Raw genomic sequence first — 24,710 nt, forward strand, 5'->3', positions numbered from 1 at the left:
TCCTGCTGCCCCATAACCAGCTCAGTGCTATCCAGGGTCCAGGCACACTCATCCACCATGCCCAGGAATATTCCCCCAAGGACTTCTAAACTGAGCAATTTTGCATCTGGCAAACCCTATGCTATTCACCTAGCTAACACAGCTAATTCAGAAGGAAAATACAACTTTTCCCTGTTTCACTTGTTTTGTGATATAAACATAGCCTGAGAAACAAATTACTTAAAATAATGTTTTTGTGTCTCATAGACTTATAATTCACTTTTTCATTGTCTAGCTGATGGAGTTTGATTTTGCAAGTACCGCAATTTCATTTTTTTTTTTGCAATGCAATAGCTTTGGGTAAGTGGATAAAATACTTCTTCATTTAGGTCAGGAGAAGGATAGATTGTGCATTTCTGTAGAATGAGACTTTTTGGATACTCTAGGTACTGGGTCCCCCTAGCTTTTTAATGTTGGCAGAGTCACAAAAGGCAGGATAGTTTTCTTCCTCCTTCTCTTTTCCTTTCCTGGAGCCCGGTGTATACAAGGTTGGTATGAAAAGAGATAAAGAGGCTCTTTTAGTATAATTGTAGGTGATCACTGGTCTAAACACTGTGAAATATCTCCTTGCACTGTGGGGACCCAGCTCCTCATGTTACACCTCCCTTCAGCCCTAGGATCCAACACTGCAGAGAAAATAGCAGATGAGAGGCAGAGCTAAGACACCAACTGGAGGCAGCAGAAGAGTCAGGACCTGGCTGTGGGTAGTAAATGGGACACAGAGACTAAAGAGCCCAAGGAGGTGTGATGAGAAAGAGGCTCCTCTGGGAAAACAAGAGGTACCCAGTGGGAGCCCCAAGAGTGAAAAATTGTGACCTCAGGGAACAGAAGTAATTAGGGGAGGGAAGCCAGTTAGAACAAGGCCAAGGGACTACTCTTTACTAAATCTTAACTTTCCTGTGAGCTCTGAGGTGCTTTGGAATATGACTTGATTAAAAAAAAAATCAAAAAACAATTTCATCCATTTTCTTCCAGAATTATGGATGTGTTTAACTACCTAATTGTATAATCATTTAGGTCACAGATGTTACGGATAGAAGTTTAATGTAGGAGTTATGAAAGAATAAAGCTTCCTAGAGTCAAATTTACATGTTAGTTCCATAACTAAAGTGTGTTCCTTAATTAAAAAAAAAAAATTCTTGAAAAATTAAGTGTAAATGGTCATGTATCACAGATACAGATAGGTCTTAGGAACAAATCAAGAATTTTCGATCATAACTAGAACTAACTCTGGTCAATCATTCAGGCGATAAAATAGAGATAAGAATGATAAGAATTTATGGATCAATAGGAAGCCACACAGGAGCAGATGCTGGAAATGACAAAGTAAGAAAAAAAGAGGGATTCTGGAATTGAACATGTTCTATGTTCTTTCCCTCTTTCACATCTCTAGACCTTGCTTGGCTCATCTCAGAATAACTCAGGAGGTGATCACAATAGGGACACAACAGGGTCCTGGAAAGATGTGAGGTGGCTTCTGCCCCTGGGAGCCCAAGAAAGTGACAGCCAGAAGGCCATCCGAAGGACTTAGTAAAAAAAAAAACAGCTAAGAAGACAACTAGCCTCTATAGCCAGTAAGATGAGGGAAAGAACATTTGAAAGGAAATTCTGCTGGCACAGAAAATTTTAGTTTCAATATACAATTCTTAACTTAAGGATTGTTATTTTTTAGAAATTCATTTCCTTTTCTGATGACCTCAAAATATGGTTAAAGGAAATGTGGTTTAAGGAGAAAGAGGATTGGCAGGCCATTCCTGTTCTAAATTTCAAATATTCCTTGGAGTGCAGTAGGGTCAGTGAAGGATGAAAAACAAAAACAACCTGTATCACGTGAGCCCAATCACAGGGGCTTTTGTTGTTGTTGTTGTTGTTGGGGGCGGGGTGCGTTTCAAATCATAGCCAGTGATGCAGAACGGCTAAAGCTCACTCTTGCTTATCCACAGACTGATACCTGATTTGTGAATTATTTAAATCTTTTAGGGTCATCTACCATTCCCTTTGATCACTTATCCTCATTAACTATGAGGAAAAAAAGGGAGAAAAGTTTAAATTCAACTCAATCAATGGAGACACCAAAGACCAGCATTGGAAAAAGATATGACAGGGGTTGCATAAAGCTCATCTTTTTGGCTTGTACTATTTTTTGACTATGTATGAATTTCAGATATTTAAGTTATTCCCATCTCTATTATGAAAAATTATAAGTTGAATATACTATTAACAGTCATGTGTCTATTACTGTTTTGGGTCTAGGTGAAGTTGACAAAGGGTACAAAGCCCATTGGCTTGGGAAAGATAAAATTAGATTAAACAATGACTATGTATCCCAGTTTGCTTAAATTGGTACTGCCAAGAAGAAAATTCAACTTGCAACTTCTTTTCACAAGTGGAGCCAGACAGGTGGGGTGATGGTAAGGATGATCTGGAAGCTTTAAGTTTGGGGTCTAAGAATTAAATGTCTATGGGCAGGGCAGGACAAGTAAGCAGGTGAAGCAGGCAAGGCATAAAGAATAGAGGCAGGAATTCTGTGGCATGCCCATTCCGAAGGCATTTAGAATGAATTTTAATAATCATGCAAGCCCAATAAAACAGCCCTCTGTGAGCACATGCTGCCCACAAGCCACCAGTTTGTGAATTCTGCTTTAAATGAGTTGAAGGAACCAGTAAATAACTTCCAGCTGTAATCACTAGAAAATGTAGGAAGCCCTTAAGAACCAAAGGCAAATAAAAAGAAATGCCAGGAGACCGCAGATAGGAAAATATTTTCCTGATATTCAACACTCTTGGATCCTAGGAATTATGGGAGTTTGACATAAATTCTAGGCAGCATTAAAGAATAGCTTAGTAGCAGGTATTTAAACAAATGAAGTACTCTTTTCAGTACTTCAAAAAGATAGGTCTTGTTAACAGGAGACTACATGGGCTCAATATTTATCTTGTCTTTTTTTGATAATGTAGACTCATAAAGTGACATAGATACAAAATATTTGTGACAAAGTGCATTGTGATTTTAGCAGGGAGGGTGACACACTGGCTGACTGGAGAAATGTGGATACCTGGCTGGCTGATTAACCAAATGAGAGATGGTAGAACAATGGGCCGATGTTACCACGAAAAGTATTCTTTGGAGTCATGAAATGTGCTGGTTCTGTCTTTGTTCACCTAATCTGTGCTGGTGAACATTTTGGTAAATGATGTTGAACACATAGTAAGTATGCTTATGAAGCAAACAATGATATAAAATTAATAAGGTGAAAAATTAAATATAGTGGATGATAAAATCAGGATCCAAAGGGTTCTTGAGGTGCTAGGATAATGACTCAAAAAGGAAAAAAAAAATTAAAGAAAAATTTCACAGCAATAAATATTTAGTCTCAATTTTAGGTTAAAAACAAACATTGCCTAAAAAACAGGTTTGAAGTTATTTGAATCAGCTCATGTGAAAAAGCTCTGGTTTTAATAAATTGTAGGCTCACTCTGAACCAAAGACATGACCTGGCTGCTATGATTGTAATGCAATCTATTAGCAGATAAAAATATGTAGATCAAATAATAATAATAGCCACCATTTAGTGAAAGCATAATATCTTAATAATTCTTAATACTCTACAGTTGGGTGTTAATACTTCATTGTACAGATGAGGACATAGGTTCAGAGGAGTTAATTAACTTGCTCAAGGTCACACAGCTAGTTACTGAAGAATTAGTATTAAAATCTTTCCATTGTACTGTGTTCTTTCCGTTATAACATGGAAAGAACTATTTGTTCTATTGTACTCTGAATAGTAGGCACCCCCCAAATAGTAAGGGAATGAGTAAAGGAATGAAATCTCTAACTACAATACAGAATTAAGTTCCATTGAGACACCACATTTAAAGTGTGATGTTGACAATTTAAAGTGCATAGTGAGAAAGTAAGCAGAGTAGTAGTAGATCTGCTGCATGTATGCTAAGCAGTTAAAGGATCTTGGAATATTTAGTTTGGAAAAGGCAAAGCCAAGTGGGGAAATGATAGTGATCTTCATATATATAAAATAGTTTTCTGAGAGAAAAAAGATTTTAGTTTTTTTTCTGTATTTATTCATAAGACTAATATCTAAGGCAGTTTCTCCTTTTTCCGGTAGATGTTCAAATAGAAGCTGGGTGTAACTAGACTGTGCATTCTTTCAGAGTAGAGTCCTTATATCCCTACACCCTAACATAGGCCCTGTTCGTGTCAGTTGCTTAGTACATATTTATTAAATCTCCATTGGCCAGATGTGCAGGAGAAACTACTGGTTTGTGTACAAGCAGTCTGTACTCAATGATGTCCAGAACCTTTTCCAAATGTAAGGTACCAAATTTTATATGCCCCACATTAAAACTTTCTGCATCATCCTCTCCTAACTCTGGACTTTTAGCTGTCCATTGGGTTACATCAGTGGTTCTTAAATGTGGCTCCTAGACTAGCAATGACAGCATCATCATCACCTGGTAAATGAAAATTTTCAGGCCTTATCCCAAATATAGCAAGTCAGAAACTGGTGGTTTTGGGGGGAAGATACTCAGCAACTTGTGTTGTAAAAAGCCCTCCAGATGATTTTGAGGCCCTCAAAGTTCAAGAACCACTGGGTTAGATGATTCTGGCTATTCCTGCCTTGGGTGTACAATGGAACTCAATGAGACTGTGTGTTCCTGCCTTGTGAGTCTCAGTGCCTGTCACATTGCTTGGCATACAGTGAAAACCCAGTATGCACATACTGAGACTGAATCAAGCTTGTAAAGGACAATTGACATGGAATTTGATGGAACAGACTTCAAGGATTGGTTATCTTCAGCCCAAAGTCTAAAAATCTTCAGAAAAGAAGTCAAGTACCAATGTAGCTTAAAGGTTAAAAATTTGGTTATTTTACTATAATTATCATTAGCTAGACATTAACTAAAGTAAAGTAGAGGGTGTTGGTTACTCATTTAGTTCATTATATTTTGAAATTGTATTGCTTTAGATGCATCAGGGGCATTGCCATATAAAAATGGGAAAGGAAAGGATTTTTCAGAATAAAGTTCTTCTAAAGTATTAACAATCTCCTAAATATTGTATTAAGTTGTTTGTATATCACTTGGGTACAAAAATATAATAGTGATGCATTTAAATTGATGATTATGCAAGTATCTTTGTACTTCTGAAAAGATTCATGCAAATACAATCCATATAAATGAATTGTATTTTAAAGACACTGGCAAGGGGAGGAATGTGGGGCTCACTATGTGAAGAAACCCTTTTTCCAAGTCCTTTAGTAGAGCAAAGAGCTGGCTCTTAATTTTATGACTTCAAATTTCTGTATTGGGGCTATCATAAAGGGAGAATTATATAGTATTCTATATACCATATGGAAGGTATACAGTTAACTTATATAAATTAAATATATGTACCTATCTAAATGTATGTATATATATATCTATCATTTATCTATCATCTGTCTGTCTACTTATCTATCCATCCATTCATCCATCCATTTAATATAAATAGGACAGGTGATTTCACCTGCCACTCCACTCAGAAAGGACATGTCCTAGAATTTGTGTGAGATGGGTAATATGGATCCAGTCTTCTCTTAGTTGTTCTCTGTTCCTTCATTCACTTTATGGTATTTCTGTTGTGCTGAGTGCAATTAGTGTTTAAAGATATTATTTTTTTTTTGGTCCATTTACACATGTAAAACAAACCAACAGCACCACCACCACCAACAAAAACAAAACCACAAACACAGACAGAAGTGACAGAAATAGACTGAGGCCTGGCACCTGGGCTTGGTCATGAGGTCATCCTGGCTCTCTTGACCCCCATTACTCAAGAAGGTCAGTTAATGCCTAGGACACTGGGAGAGTGGGCCTACATTCTGTACTGGATTTCTGGAAATTGCTCTCCTGGGTCACCCTCCTGGAAGATGGGCTCTGTACCCACCCTGAGAGGAATGGGGCCTTGGGAAGGAGTCTCCTGGGAGCTCTGCAGGTGTGGGGTGAGAGCTCAGGTACAGGTGCCATACTTTCTTTCCGTTTCCATCCAAAAGGAATGGTAACATGGTCACAATATGTTAACATGTCTTGATGTCTGCACTTCTCATCCTAGTTCCCCAGAGAGGCAAAGGCTTCTCTGTGCCTTAACACTTCCTCCATCTGCCTTTCTTTCCTCCCAAGTCTATGGCTTTCTGAATTCAAAAAGCATTTTAAAGGCCTCTGGACATATGCTTTGGAAATATGCCTGAGCCATGGGCAATGTGTCTACATGGCACAGTTTTCTGGGAACCGCGAGACTAAATGTCCATTAATAAGCAGCTTTTTCAAGGCCTCAGAATAAGAAAGATCTTTGGATCTGCAGCTTCTTCCTTTGCCAGAAAATTACTTCACATCATATTAACATAAAATGTTCTATTTTGCAATGACAGATGTGTATAAAATCTATGCATGGCTTTAAACTTTGTTAATATTGGCTTAGTACCTACGGATACAATCACGCAATGGCATATGCGTATACACCTATTTAACTAGACTGCATTCTTTAAAGAAATAAAAGGCCGTGGACAGAAAAATGCCATTTGGGTAATTCCTACAGAACCACTAGAGAATGTATGAAGTGGTAAGCAGACAAAATGTCATTTCATGAAAACTAGAGATGACTGATTCAAATCTTGGAAGTCTGAATTATATCGACTAAAGCCAACAATATATTATACTTTTTCCCAATATTTATAATTTGCTTCTACCATCTTTATATCACAAACACTTAAAATTTAAAGTTACGCCAATGCTTTGTAACACTGGGTTTTCTTTAAAACTGTTTTCCAAATGGAGGGTTTTTGAATGTGCCAGCCTGGAATGAATTTTTTGTTAGTCTACAATAGAATGAGGAAAATGAGAAAATGTAAGTTCATTTGTGTAAAGCTAGATTTATTAAATTAAAAGGATTCTCATCTCTTTATTTTGAGATTTTTCTTACAGGCCTACTAATCCACAAAACTATTTGGTGAATGAGATCTAAAAATAGATAACTGCTGAGTAGAAAAATCTGCTTTTATTTCTTTTCTTTTATCCCGTTTTATGAGAAGAAAAAACAAAACAACTCTGAAAAGAAAAAGAAAACCCAAGAAAACTTAACCATTATTCTAACTAATTCACAAGTCTTTTGCTGTTGTTTATTGAGAAGGTACTGAACATTCATATAAGTGAGGCACTAGGATCATGTGTACCTTTGGAGAAGATACTCAGTGATCTACATAAAATACCTACCTGCTGGAGAGCCTTGAGTTGGGCTGGGTTTCTCTCGATTTGTGTCTGGGTCAGAACTTCCTAATTTCTGGTCTGAGCCAGATACTCTGAACCCTGTCCTGAGCCCAACAATCTCTAGTGCCCAGGAGAGTGGCTGCTACTGCCTGCTGGAGAAGTCTAAAATCTGTAAGTCTGGGATTTTCATCTGTAAACCCTTCAGATAATGTTCTGTTCTCTCATAAGCTTGCCAATTTCTTGGACAATAAAAATCAACCCAAGGGGGTCTCTGGCTTTTTGTGGTTGTGCAAACAAAAGCAACTGATGAAGCATGTCACGGCATAAAACATCCCAGGAGACATGTACCCATGGAACACACCTTTCTGACGTCACCCGTATCCTCTCATCATTGGATGAGTTGAATCGATCATCCTTTTCTCTGAAATATTCCTCTATGCACTGCTCTTCGAAATCATGTACTTTCTTGAGCTCATCATCAGTTATGAACAGTTCTGTGGGGGAAAAAATAGATATATGAGTCAGAAAAGTAAAAGCGATGACATCTGATTTATGGGCCTAATGATATTCCTAATCTAAATCTAAAAGATTAGAAAAAAGGGCCTAGCTTCTTTACTAAAGTCTCAAACTTAATCCAAAACCAGTTGGGCAACTTGTGTCCTTGTTCTCTTTCTCTGAGTTAGATTCGCTATGGATGTCTGAAGTTCACCTGAATGTATCTGGTTTACTGCAGGGACTGGTTAGCGTCATACAAACTGTAAAGCCAAAAATGTAGCTAAATCAAGGAAAGGGAAGCTACACAGAGAATGGAGGTTTCTTAAAAGCTCAATTTCAGGGCTGAGGAATATGGCAGACAGACATATTTTATTGGCCTTACTAAAAGCCCCTTTGCAACCCCATTCACCTTTACCTCTTCCCACATTTTCAACTTCCCTTGAAGGCGGCAATAATGATGGGACCCAGTTTGACTCAAGAAACAAAAGATGTCTGCTGTGGGCAGGGGAGGAGGGTGCCATATTGGGAAGAGATTTTGCTTTCCTAATAAACTATGGAGATGTGGCTAATTCTTTCTCCATTATTTTTTGCCTTCCCCTTTCCTTCTTGCCTTGAACATAAATGCGATGATGTCAAGTGCAGCAGCTATTTTGCTACCACGAGACAAGACAGGGTGATAATAAATAGCTGGATCTAAAAATAGGACTCAGTCTTTGACTTTAGTGAACCAGTGTTGAGCTCAGGGCTATCAACCTAGTATCTTTGCTTTGGGAGAAAAATAAAACCTAATTTATTGTGTTATTGTGAGTCTGATTTCTTTTAATAGCAGGTAAACTATTTCATAACTGATATAGCCATAGAAAAAGCCCAGTGTAAATTTGAACCTTCTCATTCTGAACCTCAAACTTTCTATTTGCCTAAATTTATGTTTCAGGTGGAAATAGTGAACTTTGGAATTCTCAGCTCTCTCCAACTCTCCAATTTTAATGTCAATAAAGTAGTGGAGCATTGCTATGTCAGGAATGTTGTTAAAAGTTTCAGACTTAGAGAAGCGTTAAATGGCTTTGGTTTTAAACTGTAGAGCCACTAGCGATCACCTGGGGGATAATTTCTGGGCCATAATCCTAGTGGCTCTGATCCAGTAGATTTAATGCAGGCGGTCTACTTGACACACTTTGAGAAACCACAGTAGCTTGCTTGTATGGGGCCCGATGCCCAGTGCTTCTTAACTGTGGGTGGTACCCACAGGACATTTAGGAATTTGCAGGAGATATTAGTATTTAATGTGGAGGCCAGATGTGCTAAATCCCCTATAATGTGTGGGATAATCTTACACAACTAAGAACTGTTTTATCCCGATGTTAACTAAACCTTCTTTTAGAAACACTGGACTAGAAGGTAGATAGACGGTGGAAGGTCTTCTGTTTTGCCTTTTGAATAATGGAAAGCAGGGCTGGTCTCCTCATGATGTCATATAAACACAACCCCTAAGACTTGGGAAATGTTTAAGACCTTTAAAAAAAAGGTCCAGAAATGATAATGGAAAATTAAATGTAGTTACTTGCAACTCAACTTAACTCATGTAATGATGTTTAAATTATATATAATGTAGCATTGGGAGCATATAAATATGGTTTATATATTTTGTGTTGAGGCCTCTGAAAAATAAGAAACTTAGAACCTATGAAGTTATTCAAACAGCCCTGCTGAGACTGGGTTTATCTCTCTAAGGAAGCTAAGAGGCTAAGAATGCTTGATTTCAGTCTCTACTTTATAGCAGTGCTTTGCAGGTGAGCATACCCTCCCGTTTGCCTCTAAGCCTTCAGAATTGTCAGCAGTCTGCAGGAAGCGGGAAGAACAAGGTGGCCATGGGGTCCTGCATGACTGCCTATGGGACGCAGTGGGGATATCTGACTTGTGGCTGCAAGGGGCTGTCACTCAAAGCTTACTCAGGCCATAGTCCCTTTCATCTGGGTCGCTCTCATGTTTCCTCCATCGGCAACACAGGTGCTGGAATATCATGGTCATGTGGCTGAAGATGATCAGAGGTGGGGGCAGGACCGGCCTTTCATGAAAAGTCATGATGAGCTGATACCTCTGAAACTTCCACACTTGGTTGGATATTGATTTTACCTCAAAAAACGTATTACTGAAATAGAGATCAGAGACTCAAGTGAGAAACTCCACTGCTTTCTGAAGCATCACACCCCTCCAGTGCCCTGCCTCCAACCCGGGTTCCCTGAAGAAGGACCCACTTACTTAAAGACAGCGATGAGGAGGTTGACCAGCAGGATGTTCGCTACTAAAAGGTAACAGGCCATGATGGCTGGCACGATCCAGGCTCCTGTCTTGCAGGGAGGCAGCTGGATTATTTTACCATCCTCTCGGGTCTCATTCTGTCCACAGGGAGCTGGAGAAAGCAACACAGGCTACAGATGAGAAATCATAGCTATCCGATAAAAAAAAAAAAAGACTGATTTTTTTTTTTTTTTTTAATGTAGAGGAAAAATACAGCCATCTCAAAACAAACAGAAAAAATAAATTTCCAAAAAAAGCCAAAATGGAAAAATGAAAGCTTCATGAATATTTCGAGGGGCTGCTGCTACTACAGAGGAGAGCTGGTTCCTCCTGTCTCCCAAGTTGTCATCTGACTTGGAAGAGGTGGATGCCCCCCCGCTTGCTCACCCTGTCCCTTGGCCCCTGACTCTCACTGAGGGGCACTTGGTGTCCTTAGGGAGCCTGGTGAGGGCTTCCTGGGGAGCAGCGGGAGGAGCAGAGTCTCATTGCCCCATTAAGTTACTTTCAAAATGTGCAGTGGAGGAGCAGCAGCATGGAGGGGCTATTGATTGGGAATTAACACTGGGGCAGCTGTTAATTGCTCCAAGAAACAACTGGGGGCTCTGAGTTAATGATTTGCTGTCTTGGTAAGGAAGGAAAACCCAAGGCAGAGCCTTGGGAAGTATTTAGAGGGTTTGTCTCTTGGTGCTCCTGACAAATGGCATTTCACGGGGAGGGCAGAGAGGGGTGATGAGCCGAGACCTCGTAGTTCATAGCCACCCGCTTTCTTCCAGCAGTATTTCCATTCCAAAAATGTGCTTTTTAGGGTACAGGGAATGAAATCCAACTGCACTGAAAAAAAAATGTGAAAATGGAAATAAAGGATCTGGAGGTGGGGGTGAGAAGGAAGGTGATGTGTGTGGGGACTGGGTGAGCGTGAGTAATGTGCTAATGAGGCTTGCTTGAAGTTTCCGGGTAACTTCAGGGGAAAAAGAAATCCTTGACAAAGTTCCTTAGTTCTGCACAGACATGGCTCAGGGAATGAGATGATGCCCTTACGTGCCCAAGAATAAGTGAGGTTGCCATCCTGCTTCAGCTGTTCCTCTCCCTTATTTGGCTTTAGAACAGAGTCCTTTTGCAACTATTTATTAAAAGGGGGTGGGGCACAAAGGAGTCTTAGAAGTTGCCACAGGTAGATTTTGAAGGTCTGCTAGGAAGGTTTGCAAAGATAACCCAGAATTTTCTTGGAGGGAATACCTGGCAAGGGGAGTCCATTCCCTTCTCAAGAGTTAATGTTGCCAGGTTATGCGTTTTACAGTAATTCGCAACCCTGGTTGCACAGGGAACACTCTGGGAAGCTTTAAAAAATTCTAATGCCCTGCTCCACCCTAGACAATTCAATTAGAATCTCTGAGCATGGCCCAGGCATCAATATTTCTTTTAAAACTTCCTAGGTAATTCTCAGGTGCCACTAAGGTGAGTCCACTGAGCTAGAAATAGGCCGGAAAAATTATATGATTTTTGACACTCTTTCAAGCTCAAAATGCATCTTCTCGGGCTATGAGGATTTTTATAGGTCTCGGGACACCAAGACCTTGTTTTTATGGCCAGAGGAAGATGGCCAACGTGCTTCCTTTGAATCTGTCTGCAAGAGGACGAGATGTTGGAATCAGGTGTATTCTATGAGCTGGCAGCTTTTTTATTATTGGCAGTTATGGCATTAACCAAAACAGCTCTCTCTTGGAAAGAGAACCCAGTGACGAGGCCCCCACTGGCTCCAGGATGAAGTCCAAGCTCTGAGGGTGGCTGGCCCAGTGCCATCTCTTGCCACTTCCCACCTCTCTCTATGAGCATAAATTGGACCAAGTTTCTTGCAGTTCCTAGAAAATGTCATGCTGTCTCATACTGCTTGATTTTGAGCCTTGCTTCTTTTACTTCCAAAAGGCCCCTCTGGCATCTTGCTTCCATTCCCATGCTTCACTTGGGTGAATGCTATTCAATTTTCAGGGCTCACTTAGCTTTCCGAAGCCCACCCCAGCTCACTTTCTGCCCCTAGGACTGCGATAGGTGTTAACTAAGATTCTCTGCTTGATTCTCTGCTTGATCAAATTCTACACAGGCTCTCAGGAGCTCTCTTTCAATTAGGCCTTAGCTTTTGGACTTCTGTTTGTTTCCGCATTGTCCAGTTTTATCAGGACTCCTGCTAAGTCAGCTTAGCCAGAATCCTCATCTCAATATCTGGTATCTAATCAGGTTCCTTATTCTCTACCATGCCCTAGATGATGTCTATCATCCTGACCTGCCTTCAGCAAGAATCCTGTTAGTTTGGTTTAGCCAGGATTCTCCTTATCTCTGATGTTTCCTCTTAGTGATTTTCTATCCACTGAACTCCCCACCCTGACCCTGCCCACGCCCATCACCACTACTCTGCTCCTGGCTATAAATTCCCAATTCTCCTAGCTGTATTCGGAATTGAGTCTAATCTCTCTTCCATATTATAAAACTCCATTGCAGTACCCTCATCCCCTTGAATAAAGTCTTCCTTATCATCTTTAATAAGTGTCACGGATACTTTTTTCTTTAACAAATAATGTTTCTTTAGTAATTCTATCGTCTTTGTAATCCCAGAGGCCCCTCTGCTCATACCTTTGGGAGGTTCTCACACCATTCACCATTACCAATTTACCCATCTGTGTCCCACACAAGATTCCCAGTGGGAAAATTGCTCTTCATGGTTCCCCATTACATGGCTCAGTGCATACACACACGGCACATCCATACATATCCATGCATGATTGCTGTTTGTTGAGTAACGGAGATCATTGGACACAATTTGGTTGTTGAACACTAACAAACATTTCCCACAGCCTCGCAGGCCTGCTCATGGTGGACAGACCTAGCTCTGAGCAGTTGTTGGCTTCTTCCTTAGGTCCTTTCAGGAAACCCCATCTTCGGTTTGGTAAGAAGGCTTCTCATGCTTGACCAGACTTCAGGGGCTCTGTTACCCTCTTGGCCACAGGCCTCAAGAAATCACTTGCTTTGCTTTTCTCTCCTCAGGAAAGCAAGCTCCCCTTACGCACCCCATTCCTCCCAGCCTGACCTCCTGAGAAATTGTCGCTCTCGGGCCTCCCTTTTCCCTGGCTCCTGATCAGATTTCTGTGGGGGAAAGCCTAGAAAGCAACAGAAAGAACTGCTTGGGGTACATTACAAAGTGTACAATTTTGACAGATGTGGTCCTTGATCTCCATTTCTCAATGACATCCTGAGATTTTTCGAACATAAAATAAACTTGTAAGGGGCAAAGCTCATCCATCTTGCTCTTTTGACCCCATATTTAGTGACGCATGCAGACGCTTCCTCCACTAAGGCCCTTCTTCTAGCCTAGAGAGAAAACCATGCTGTTCCATGGCCCACACATATTTCCATGGGTCTTCAGATATTGCCATTGATGTATCTCTACATCTCTGCTTGGTTCCTCTGCTCCGTTCCTCAAAGGCTCCTATTATTTAAAAAACTGGACCAACTTAATACTTTTATACAAGATTTGCTTTGATGTCAATGCGATCGGCTTTGGAAAATCCCTGCCAATTCTTTGGGTATTAATTTATATCGGCTTCCCCCACACCTTTTATTCATCCTGCCTTTATAGAGGTAGTACTATTTTAGTGGTTAAGAACATACATTATAAGCAGGAAGACCTGGGTTCAAACCCTGACTCCGCCATTTTCAAATGATGTGACATTAGCTTACTCCATGAACTTCAGTCTCCTCCTCTGTAAAATAGTAGTAATAGTTGTAACATGGGGGAAAGTTGTCAAGATCTTTAAATGAGATAATGCATGCAAAGCACTTAGCTCAGTATCCAGCACATAGCACTTGATTAATATTAGCTGGTGTCATCCTAGTATTGTTACTTTTGTGATGAACAGACTTTAAGCTTCTCAAGGTTAGGGATTATGTCATATTCCTTTCTGTTTTGCAATCACTATGTACAGCACTTATCCTACATTTATTGAGTGGTTATAATATGCTGGGTATAAGGGATATAGGGGATCAAAGAGACAATTCCTGTTGTTTAAGCACCTCATAATTTAGTGGCAGGCACAGAAAGGAAACAGAACTTTGCATTTTTATGTGATATGAGCTCTGAAGGGGGCTCCGAGGAAGAACTGCTGTAGCTCCTCTCCGAGGAAGAATTGCAGAACTGCTGTAGCTCCTCTGGCTTGGGTCACATCAAGCAGTCTAGTAGTCAGGACCAGCCTTGAGGACCATCACCTATAGACTCTACAGCAACAAGTGCAGTGTAAATGAATTAGATGATCCTTGTGACAGTGATAATGAATCATTAAAAATGAATCATTAAGAAACAGCCTTCATTTGGTAATATCAGCAAAGAAGCAGTAGACATTATATGCAGCAGTTCGTGCAAAATACTGCTTTATAATAGCTCCTAATGATGTCCTTGTTCTGGGTATTTATCTGTGTTAGAAAGTGCTCTGACTCAAACTTACAGATGTCTACCACTGATGAAGGTGAAGTAGGTGACTTAAAGCCCTGACAAACAGCAGATTTCAAGACGGGGAAAAGTTATCCAGATTGACATATGGCACCAGCCAGTATCTGGGGGTTCATGTTCCCAGGGAAATGCTCTAGGGCATCCCCCCACCACCCCACCAAGATGACACATGAGTGGATATTTAGAGATGTGTAGGCCAGTGTCTACTACTGTGCCTCCTCCTTTCCTACTTTGGAACCTGGCCCTTGAGTGATTATTCTCCCAATCTTTGTGCAAAAAATAAATGCATAATCACTACTACCTTCATACCAAGTGGCATGTTGTCACCTCCCTCTTCATTGGTAATGATGCAGAGTCCCTCTAGTGAGTGTTTGCTGGTTCTACCTGTTCAATATACATTTCTCTTTCCTTTGGTAGAAGCATCCTGGTTTCCCTTTGCGGAACTGTCCCTGCCCCACTCCCAGTCCCTGAAGTTTGGGTGAAATGAACTCCAATTCCATATCTAGGAGATTTATCAGCGTGCTTTACCCTTTGATTGCAGGGATTAGTTCAGAGGTGAACATGTGACCCTGGCCTGAGCAATCAGAGCTAATGGGCATCAGCCTTGGGACTTTGGCTGGAACTAGTATAAAACTGGAGCTCTTTTCTTTCTTTCTTTCTTTCTTTCTTTTTTCATAATGCAATACAAGGCTACTGAGTGGAGAGGGCATGCCTGGGACTGATTGTATCACAGAGAAGAGAAACTGCTGACCCAGACCTACCTAAAACTAGCCCTCTTTAGTTATATGAACCATAAAATTCATTTTTCCCTTAAATCAATTTGAACTGAGTTTCCATTACTTGTAATTAAGAGTCCTGGCTAACAGAATCATCCCTGCCTCCAATTCCTGTCCATAGGCCAGTAATAAAAAGACATTGATATTTTGGGCACCCCACTCCTAAGAGGCTGCATTTAGAGTCTTGGAGCAGCGTGAAACAAATTAGAAGGGCAAATGGGGATGTGAAATCTGACCTGATACCAAGGTTGAATCAGTTTCTGGGTTTCAGGGGCCAGAGACAAATATTAAAGGACTTAAGGGGTTTATACTGAGCAATGCTCAATTGTCAGCTGGGGCCTCTGACTCAGAAACTAATGACACTGATTTTACCTATTATCAAATCAGTAGGGCAAATGAAGTTGGGAAACTTTGGTCAAGCACCTGGACACAGCTGGCTGCTCCCCAAATGAAGAAAACCTTGTTCTAGAAGATGATCATAGATAAATTAGGCCACAGAAGTCTCAGAGTGAGGGTGGAGGAACAGAGTGGGAAGGCTACTTCTATGCAGTTGTGGCCTAATTAGAAGAAATCAAATGACTGGAGATTCAGATTCTCTATGGTTTATCTGCGTGGGTCACATTGACACATTGCATGGCAGGAAGTTGGAAGTGCCATTTCCGTTAACTATGCATTAATAGGTAGAAACAAAATAGATGATTAGGCTCCAAAACAATGATAGGTCTTGCAGTCATAATCTGGCTAGAGTATGTGAATGAAGAAAGCATACCCTGCCCTCAACTCTTCTGTACATATTCTGGACAGCAGCCTTCCAATGGTTGTACTTTTTAAAATAAATAAATAAATAAACTTTTATAGTAATAGCATCCCTCACGAAAATATAATAAGCTCCACGGGGATAGGAGTTTTTGTCTGTTTTGTTCAATAAACAAAATAGCAGCCGGAATACTTACTGGCACATAGTAGGTGCTTAATAAATATCTGCCAAATGAATGCAGGCAAGAATATTACATACTGTATATTTACCTGCAAGGGTTATATATGATCAATTTCACTGGGTTAGTGTCTGTTTTCCTATTTACTTTAAGATCTCAAGTGACACTATGATCTGCCAATATGAGATGGTTCCTGTAAGAGATGTTTCTTTATTTGTTTGATTTTGCAATTGCCAAGTTTTGCAATTAAAGGAATGTGCCTCGTCTTTGGCAAATTCTATAGCAAATTTCCTTTCTGAATGCTGTTGTGTAAGTCTCCAGGCACACCAGCCATTAACACTCTATCTGTACTTGTACAGATATTGCTAATCAATCATGATACTTTCCTTCTGAACCAAGTTGTGTACTTAGGATCCTTTTCAAGACAAAACTCCCAAAAGTTCAACTAAGTTTATACAAAAGGTGGAACATTTCTCTTACTAAACATGAGAATGTGAGGTCTGGGGTGAAAGATAATTCCTATGCCTCTTTTCAGGATCAATCAGTCAGCTGAAGTTGACACAAGAGATGCAAACTTTCTCTTATCAAAAACGTGAATGTGAGCTCTGGGGTGAAAGATAATTTCTGTGCCTCTTTTCAGGATCTTCCTCATGCCCAAGTGGCCTGGAAAATACCCAATCTATACCACTTCATAGTTAGTTGCCCAGGAACCAAAAAGTTGGGTCAAATTGGGCAACATGCTTTCTTCAGACCCTGACATTTTTGACGAAGGACTGCCGTGAGGGTGTCATGGGACCCTACCCACGTACTTCTTGGGCCCCTAGACATTGCCCACTGCTCCTTTTAAAGCAAAGCTTTTAAAATGGGTATTTACCCAGGAAATGCAGATCCTAATTCTTTATCTGGGATCCTCAAAAGTGAAGGACAGTAGAGATTTGGGAATAAACACCCAGGGAAAGCGTCTGTGCTGGGTACTTTATATCGTTGCATTTAAACTTCCAGTAGCTCTGTAAGAAATGTTTTGTCTTTGCTCCATAATTTAGGACACATACACTAAGGAGTGAAATGTCTTACCCAACATCACTTATAAGGGATAATGCTTATAAGAGATAACGTAAGAACCATTCACTTATTCATCTCAAAATACTGAGTTCCTGCTCTGTGCCAGTGGGAATTGACACTGGAGATGCAATTATGAATGATAAAGAAGTGAATCTTATCTTTTTTCTGACCCTAAAGCTTGCATGTACTTTGCTTTATCTCATGTGGCCTTTCCAATGTAATAATACAGAATAATAGTAATGACCATCTATTACATTCTAAAATGTAAGGTCCTGTGCTATGAGCTTCACTTTTATTGCCTTATTTTAATTCTGACAAGAGTTTGACATATAAATATTATCTCATTTTACAGATGAATAACTGAGGCTCAGAAAGCTTTAGTATCTGTCAGTATTTCAAAGACAGTAAGAACAGAGTCAGGAGGTCCATTCAAGCCTGCTCCACCAAGAAGTCTCTTTCCTCTTTGCCTCTGAGGAAAGAGCCAACGTGGGATTGAGAGGAATCTCTCAATTATAAATAGAGACGGGTTAATAAACATCTGAATTTTCCTTGTTTCTGTCAACAAGAATAGTGGCCTGAACTGTTCAGATGAGGTGACAAAGGTATGGAACATTAAAATTCAGAGTATGGAGAAAGAAATTCAATTCATATAATAGGTATTAGGTGTAGACACCCATGTCTCAAAGATTAAAACATTTACCTTTTTTATTTCATCCTATAATATAAGTGGAGAAGAAAGTATTTATTTAATACATACACCACATCGTTCCCAAAGAGCATGAGAAATTAAAAACAAAACACCATTGTTTGATATAATCAACATCATTGAAAAAAAAAATATGATGGAGAAGAATATTTCTCAAAGATTGTCCCTTCCTCTTCTGTCTGAAGAAATGTCTCAAAAGCTTATCCAAATCACATGGGTCACAAATCGCAATGGAATAAAGAGCTTAGTTGAGTATATGACTACATTTATCCTATTTTTTTTTTTTTTAAAGAAAGGATTTTCAACTGGAAATCCATCTTGAGAAGATAAGAAGACAAAGAGGATTTCTCTACCACCTTTTGAAAATCCATACAGTTTGCCATGGAGGATTTAGAATGCCATTAGCACAGCATCTCTGACTGACTCCAAGGATGAATTAGATTTAGATAGCTATGTTCTTTTGGCCTTTTGCCTGACATAATGTTTTCCTTGGCGAGGCAACTGGAGGGGCCTCCCTTTGGATGGCTACATCTTTCTAGAAATTTCCTGATCTAAGAATCTCAGATAGTGGTAGATCCAGGCAGAGATTTTCTTTATGTAAGTATGGGCACTTTCTATTTCAATAGGCCAGCACCAATGTCCTTTAGTAATGGAGGACAGAAAGAACCAAGATAATTGAAAATCGGGTAAGCTCCAACTTTGTAAGTTTAAAAGCACCATCCATCAGCTCTGTCTTTTACTTCTTTTGTGGTTCTTTTATTTTCCCTTCTCCTAACCCAACTGCTGGGTAGGATGCAAATCAGTGGTGACATGGCACAAAGGTAAGCATCAGAAAGGAGTAAGAGGAGGCTTCAGTTTTTCTATCTGTAAATATAAGGACTTAGACTATTACTATTCCCTACAGTGCGCTATGCACACAACTCAGGAAGTCCAAGATGATTATGGGACACAGGAACAGGACGTTAAATAACATCGAATTGGGTAACGACAAAGTAATGACCTCTTCAAGTCTCTTTAGATCTTCCTTACTCCATCAGAGAGAATGTGTCAGTTTGAGGATAATAATTCTTTAACACTGCCTTTACATTTGTTAAAATCCCTTTTTAGTAAAGACTGGGCAAGCTAAAGGCTCAAGCATCTGGACAGAATTTCATAACAATGTGGTATTTTATGGTTATCTTTTTATGCTTTATTTTATGGTTATCTTTTATTTACTTCAAATCATACTGATTTTTCAACTTATGGCCATGATATACAATTTTAAATAAATTAATTTAGGCTTTAAAAATGAGCCAATTTAGCTAAAAGTACTAACGAGTAGAAGAAATGTTACAAAACAATGAATGGTTTATGTGACTAACAGTTGGGAAATACTGGATTAGATGATGTCTAAGCTTCGTGTAGTCTTGATATTCTATTACTCTGTGATGCTATGAAGAGAAGCAAAAGACTAGAATAACCAGACTGGATTATTTTACCTGGGAGCTAATTGTAGGTCACTTGTAGAAGCCTTTTTCTTTCCACTCCTGGCAGAAAAGCAATCAAAACACAAGGCCCCGCTGCATGATGGTGAAGAAATTAGGACATTTTCCCCAGCCACCACAGTGGGAAAAGAAGGCACCAAGGACAGAGCCGCTAACTTTTCAGAGCTCCTGGTCGGCTTGCTCCGTGCACACATGTTCAGCTTTGAGCTATTTAGAAAGCACAGTTTAATTGAATAACTCTCGTTTTCTAATGCAGCAAATTGGAAAGCAGGACGTCACAGTCTAGATACATTGTGTGTGAGTTGTAAGGCGCACATTATGGGGAGAAGAGGAAAAAATTCAATTCCCTCTGTTATCTTGGTCCTATGTTATTGCTGGTCTATATATCTACCATTACTTAGAGACAAAATTGTAATTTATTTGCTGTTGAGAGGGCCTCAAAATTCAAACCTTAGTAGTTCATTATTTGGAATCGGGAATTAAGATCAGAAAGAGTCTGTGCTAATCTTGCCAGTGAAGGATGTGTGTCTAGACTAGCCTGTTGTATATGTCAGTGAGTTTGTTGCCGTGATGTAGCAGATCGAGTTCCAATTCCTCTTCTCTCCCTGTATCCAAGCTTCTTTGCCATGCAATTTGATAGTTTCTCTCACTAAATGAGTAGGATCAATTTCCTTGCCCCTTGATTCTGAGTTTGGCCATGCGAGTTTCTTTGGCCAATAGGATATTAGCAAATGTGACCCACACAGAATCTTCAAGAAAGCCCTGAGTGTTTGTTTCCACTCTTCCACTTTAGCCATCACTATAAGGTACATGCCTAAGCTAGCCTCTTGGATGATGAAATACATGAGCCTCTGCTTCTAGTCACTTCCGTTGTCTGAGCTGAGACTGTTCTGGATCAGCTGACTTCCTGGTATGTGATCAAGACTGATTGAGCCCAGCCAAGTCCAGAAGTCTAGCCAATCTACAGATTTCTGAGCTCAATAAATGTTTACAGCTTTAAGCCACTGCCTTCTGGGGTAGTTTATCCTACAGCATTATCATTAGGTAATGTCAGTAAATACCTGACTACGGGCTCCACTTATCTTGCTCTGCTCACAGCCAGGCAGCCCTAGGTCTCTCAGGATGACAAAACTCTCCTAATTTCTTCACCCTCCCTCCCTCAATTCAGACCAGGTCCCATCATTGCCTAAAGAGCAGCTTCCATCATTGCTCAAGGAGGAGCAAGTTCATTAAATAACCAATGACTAATCAGATTCTGTCATTAGAAATTAAACTTAGGTATGAGACTTTAGGTGATGGCAGGTACTTAATCGAAAGATCATATAGAGTCGGACCATGTCAGGTCATGTAAAAGTAAAGCAAGCTGTCTGAGAAAGGAAGGGGGAAAGGAAGAGAGGAGAGAAATGAGATGGACAGTGAAAGAGCAAGAGAGAATGTGAGCGATGATCGATTGACTGAGACTGGAGAAAAGTAGAGAGAAAAACAGACAAGAGTGGTCGTTTCCTCTTCACATTCTGACTTCTTAAAACCACTTCCAGTTTCATTTGCAGTCAGCTCATGTCATGCTTTGTTTTCTGTCTTTGAATGTCTTCGAGGTTTTCTCTTACATGCTTCCAGTTAAACTTTATTTAATCTAGTTTAAGTGAGTTTTGTTTTCCTGTGATCAACATTTTTCTCCAGGGAACACCTTAGAGAGAATCCATTTCTCAGGCTGGTAGTTTCATTAGAGGAGGCAAAGGTGCAGAATACGTTGGGAAACTTGAGGCAATTAGGGAGGGGCTGGTGAGAAGGGAGAAGGGCGCTCTGGGAAGGGATGGAAGGGTGGAAACAGAAAGCATTTAATTTACAATTTTCCTGAGGGCCTACCTCATTCTTTGGATATTTGCCCAAACAAAATAAGATTAGATAAGCTATTTTCTTCAAACCAAAACAACAAAAAAATTTAGAGAAAAAGTCAAAGAAAATTATTTATTCTCCCCAATTTTTATGCTACTGTCCACCTCCATTGTAATTCTTGACTGTGATATTCTCATCACAGTTCTTCATGTGGCAATCACCTATCCTCTAAGCGCTGCAGATGAGGTCAGGGATAGGTGTCCCTTCTGTTGCAGGTGCTGGGGGCTCCATTCCATTTTCATTGCCTTAACCATGGAAAGTTTTTCCTGTGGGTCCACACCACCTTAGCTGTCATTAAGGAATGTGCTTATTTTTGCTTAAAATGGGATTGCATGGTTTGTCTGAAAGCCATACATCTGTCCTTGAGTGTATCTGAAGAGGGATGAGCCAGGACCTTCAAAAAGAAGAGGAAACCAGGACTCTGTACCAGGAGAGATCAGCCCAGTGAGCCAGACTGTACCAACCTCACATCAGGACTCTGTACCAGGAGAGACAGTCCAGTGAGCCAGACTGTACCTATTTCCATGTCAATGTACATCAGGGACACCAGGCTGTGCCAGCTCCACAGAAATCAATCACCCATGGCTCCTGCAGACTCCTACTAGGTTATGTGACATCGAGGAAAAGAATAACTGTGGCCCCTCATATTCAGGAACATGGATATAAGCAAACACATGTTCCTGCTGACTTAATTTACAAATTCCCTGGTAAGCTACAAACAACACAAGAAATCCATTTGTACTCACATCTCACACTCCTGGCTCTGATCTGTTGGCACACTTTCCTCTCGATGCCCTTCATTCTCTTACTTCTCCCTGCCTCCTCTCTTTTTACTTTAAGGCCAGGCTGCCCACTCATCTGTTTACTATTAAAACTTCAGCTTTTCACACTTCAGCTGATGTTTCAAATTATGGTCAGTTCGTGTTCAGCTTAAAACTAACTAGCTTTGTGTGGGCTCAGGATCCAGTGCCCATCACTTGTCATGTTGTGAATATGTGTTCAACTATATGTCTAATATAAACATTATTATTATTATTATTATAAAATAATTGGGTGACAGTACACCCTTGCACAGTGGATTAACAACTTTTTTTCTTTTCCAGGGTAACATTGACACACATCAGTTAAAATAAAATAAACACTTCCATCTTGAAAGATTTATCTGTTAAAAATAATAAACTCAGATGCCAATGAACTGGATCTGATCCACTGATTCATCTTATTAAATCATTCTTTGAAGTCACTAGACATAAGGGACTAAACTTAGATGGGTACAATTTGAGTCCTAGATCTGACATTTTGCCATGTATGTACTATTAAGTCAAGTAATGTGTCTGAGCCTGAGTTTCCTCATCTCTAAGCTTGATATAATAATAGAAATAGTTATGATGATGATGATGATGATGATGATGATGATGATGGTGGTGGTGGTGGTACAGGGCCAGTTTCCCTAATCACTCATTTGACAGATATTTATGGAGACTCTACCATGTGCCAGATACTGTTTTAAGTGCTTGGAATAAACAAGTGGACAAAACATCAAAGATCCCTGACCTTGCATATCCTAAGTTGGGAAGGGGGGAGTGGGATAGAGAACAAACAATAGCATGATAAATAAGTGAACTTAATAAGTGAGAAGGTGTGATGGGAACAGACTCCAGTCTTGAATGAAGTCGTTAACCAAGAGGCTCTCTGAGGAAAGGGTGCTCAAAACAGCAGACACTGCTAGGGCAGAGCCCTGGGGCAGAAACTTGCTTGCTGTGTTTTGTAAACCACAAGAAAGTTCCCATGTCTGAAGTGGTACAGAGGAGAGTGATTGGGGAAGAGGAAACAGCACTAAGGGGTAGAGGGAGGGAGAGCACCATGTGGGGCCTTTGGAAAGCCCTTCCAGGATACAATCAGATAATAATAATGCATTATAATTTATTGTAATCCTTTACTAGCTTTATTAAAGAAACTGAGTAATTACCCTTCACCCATTCTAGCTCCTGCCTGCTGGTTTCTCCTTCTACTAAGTAAGCCCCTTCTTCATTTTCATTTTTCCGAATAGATCCTTAATGTCCTGAAATTAAATGGGGACCAATCCCCCGTCCCCTGGTTGGAGAATGGAAGTCAGTTGCATTCAGGTCCTCTGCGGTTTGCAGCATTAACTCTGAGACTCCCCTTTGTATCAACCTACCATAAAGAAACGTAGGGCTAATGAAAACAGGTGCCTGGGCTCACTCAGGCTTTCTCTCAATTCTACCCACATAAACAGCTATCCTGCTTTTATCAGCCAAACGGCAGCCCACTGAAGAAACGCTGATTTCTAGTCAGACGTGAGCAAAATCAACTTTCATAGATAGAAGAGACCCTTACAGTAGGAGGCATGGGAGAGGGAACAGGATTCTTATTGACTGATGACTTCAGAATACAATCTCAGCTTTTCTCATTGCAGCAAAACTCCTTAGTGGTGGCTGCTTAATGCAGATTGTTTGCTGCACCTGCTGTGTCAAAGAACAATAAGCTAAGATACAGGAAAATCCCCTTTGTTTCTTAAGTATCTTAACATTTCCGGAGGCAGAAATCCCAACCAAAATCTGTAGCTGGTGGTTAGTTCTAGACAGTTTTACTCAACAGCATGCATATCCATTGCAAAGTATATGAAGAGAAAATGTAGATTTAAATTCTCATTTCTTGTGAAGACAGGAAGGTTATTCCTTCTTCTTTAAGTGAAATAGATGGTTTATGTAAAATCAGTATTTTTCTTTTAGACCTGGAAAACACACATATGTGCGTGCACACACACACACACACACACACACACACACCCTAATATACTGCTGTTTTCACAAATGATTAGCTGAGTTGACCATGTTGTTTAGAGTATTTGATTAAAGTAAGATGGCTTCACTTTGTCATTGCAAAAATTACAAACTAGTAACATATGAAAGCTGATCTATATTTGTTTTTTTGAAAATATGGCCCTCACATTTTTAATAAGTCTGCAGCTCCATTCTAAACAATGCTGTGTGGTGGCATTTCCTGTAGCCAAATTGGTCTGAACAGACTTGTAGGAAAGTCTGAAACTGAACCATAAGCACTATAAAATTGGCTAGTTTCTGGGTCCTACTTAGAAATGAAAAAGTTAGGCTTTTCCTTCTATATCCCTTGCCTACTTGTGAAAAGAAGGCTGTTCTTTGGGCTCTGGTGGACCAGCTTGTGGGTTACAGACTTGGGGAATTTGTAACTGACTGTTCTGTCGTCTTCCTTTTTCCATATCTT

General features: G+C 40.1%; 1 protein-coding gene across 22 annotated transcripts in view; it reads right to left on the bottom strand.

The window, feature by feature from the left end:
- Positions 1-24,710, bottom strand: part of TRPM3 (transient receptor potential cation channel subfamily M member 3) — a 263,502-nt gene that overhangs the window by 10,532 nt on the left and 228,260 nt on the right. For all 22 annotated transcript variants that reach the window (XM_039839740.1, XM_039839330.1, XM_039838630.1 and 19 more), the window contains 3 exons: positions 10,054-10,204; positions 9,744-9,943; positions 7,661-7,793 (listed from right to left, as the gene is read on the bottom strand). In XM_039839740.1, coding sequence (XP_039695674.1) covers positions 7,661-7,793; positions 9,744-9,943; positions 10,054-10,204 — 484 coding nt within the window. The remainder of the gene's footprint in view (positions 1-7,660; positions 7,794-9,743; positions 9,944-10,053; positions 10,205-24,710) is intronic.

The sequence above is a fragment of the Pteropus medius genome, unplaced genomic scaffold, assembly GCF_902729225.1.
Source record: "Pteropus medius unplaced genomic scaffold, Ma_sr-lr_union100, whole genome shotgun sequence".
In the NCBI taxonomy this organism is placed as follows: Eukaryota; Metazoa; Chordata; class Mammalia; order Chiroptera; family Pteropodidae; genus Pteropus; species Pteropus medius.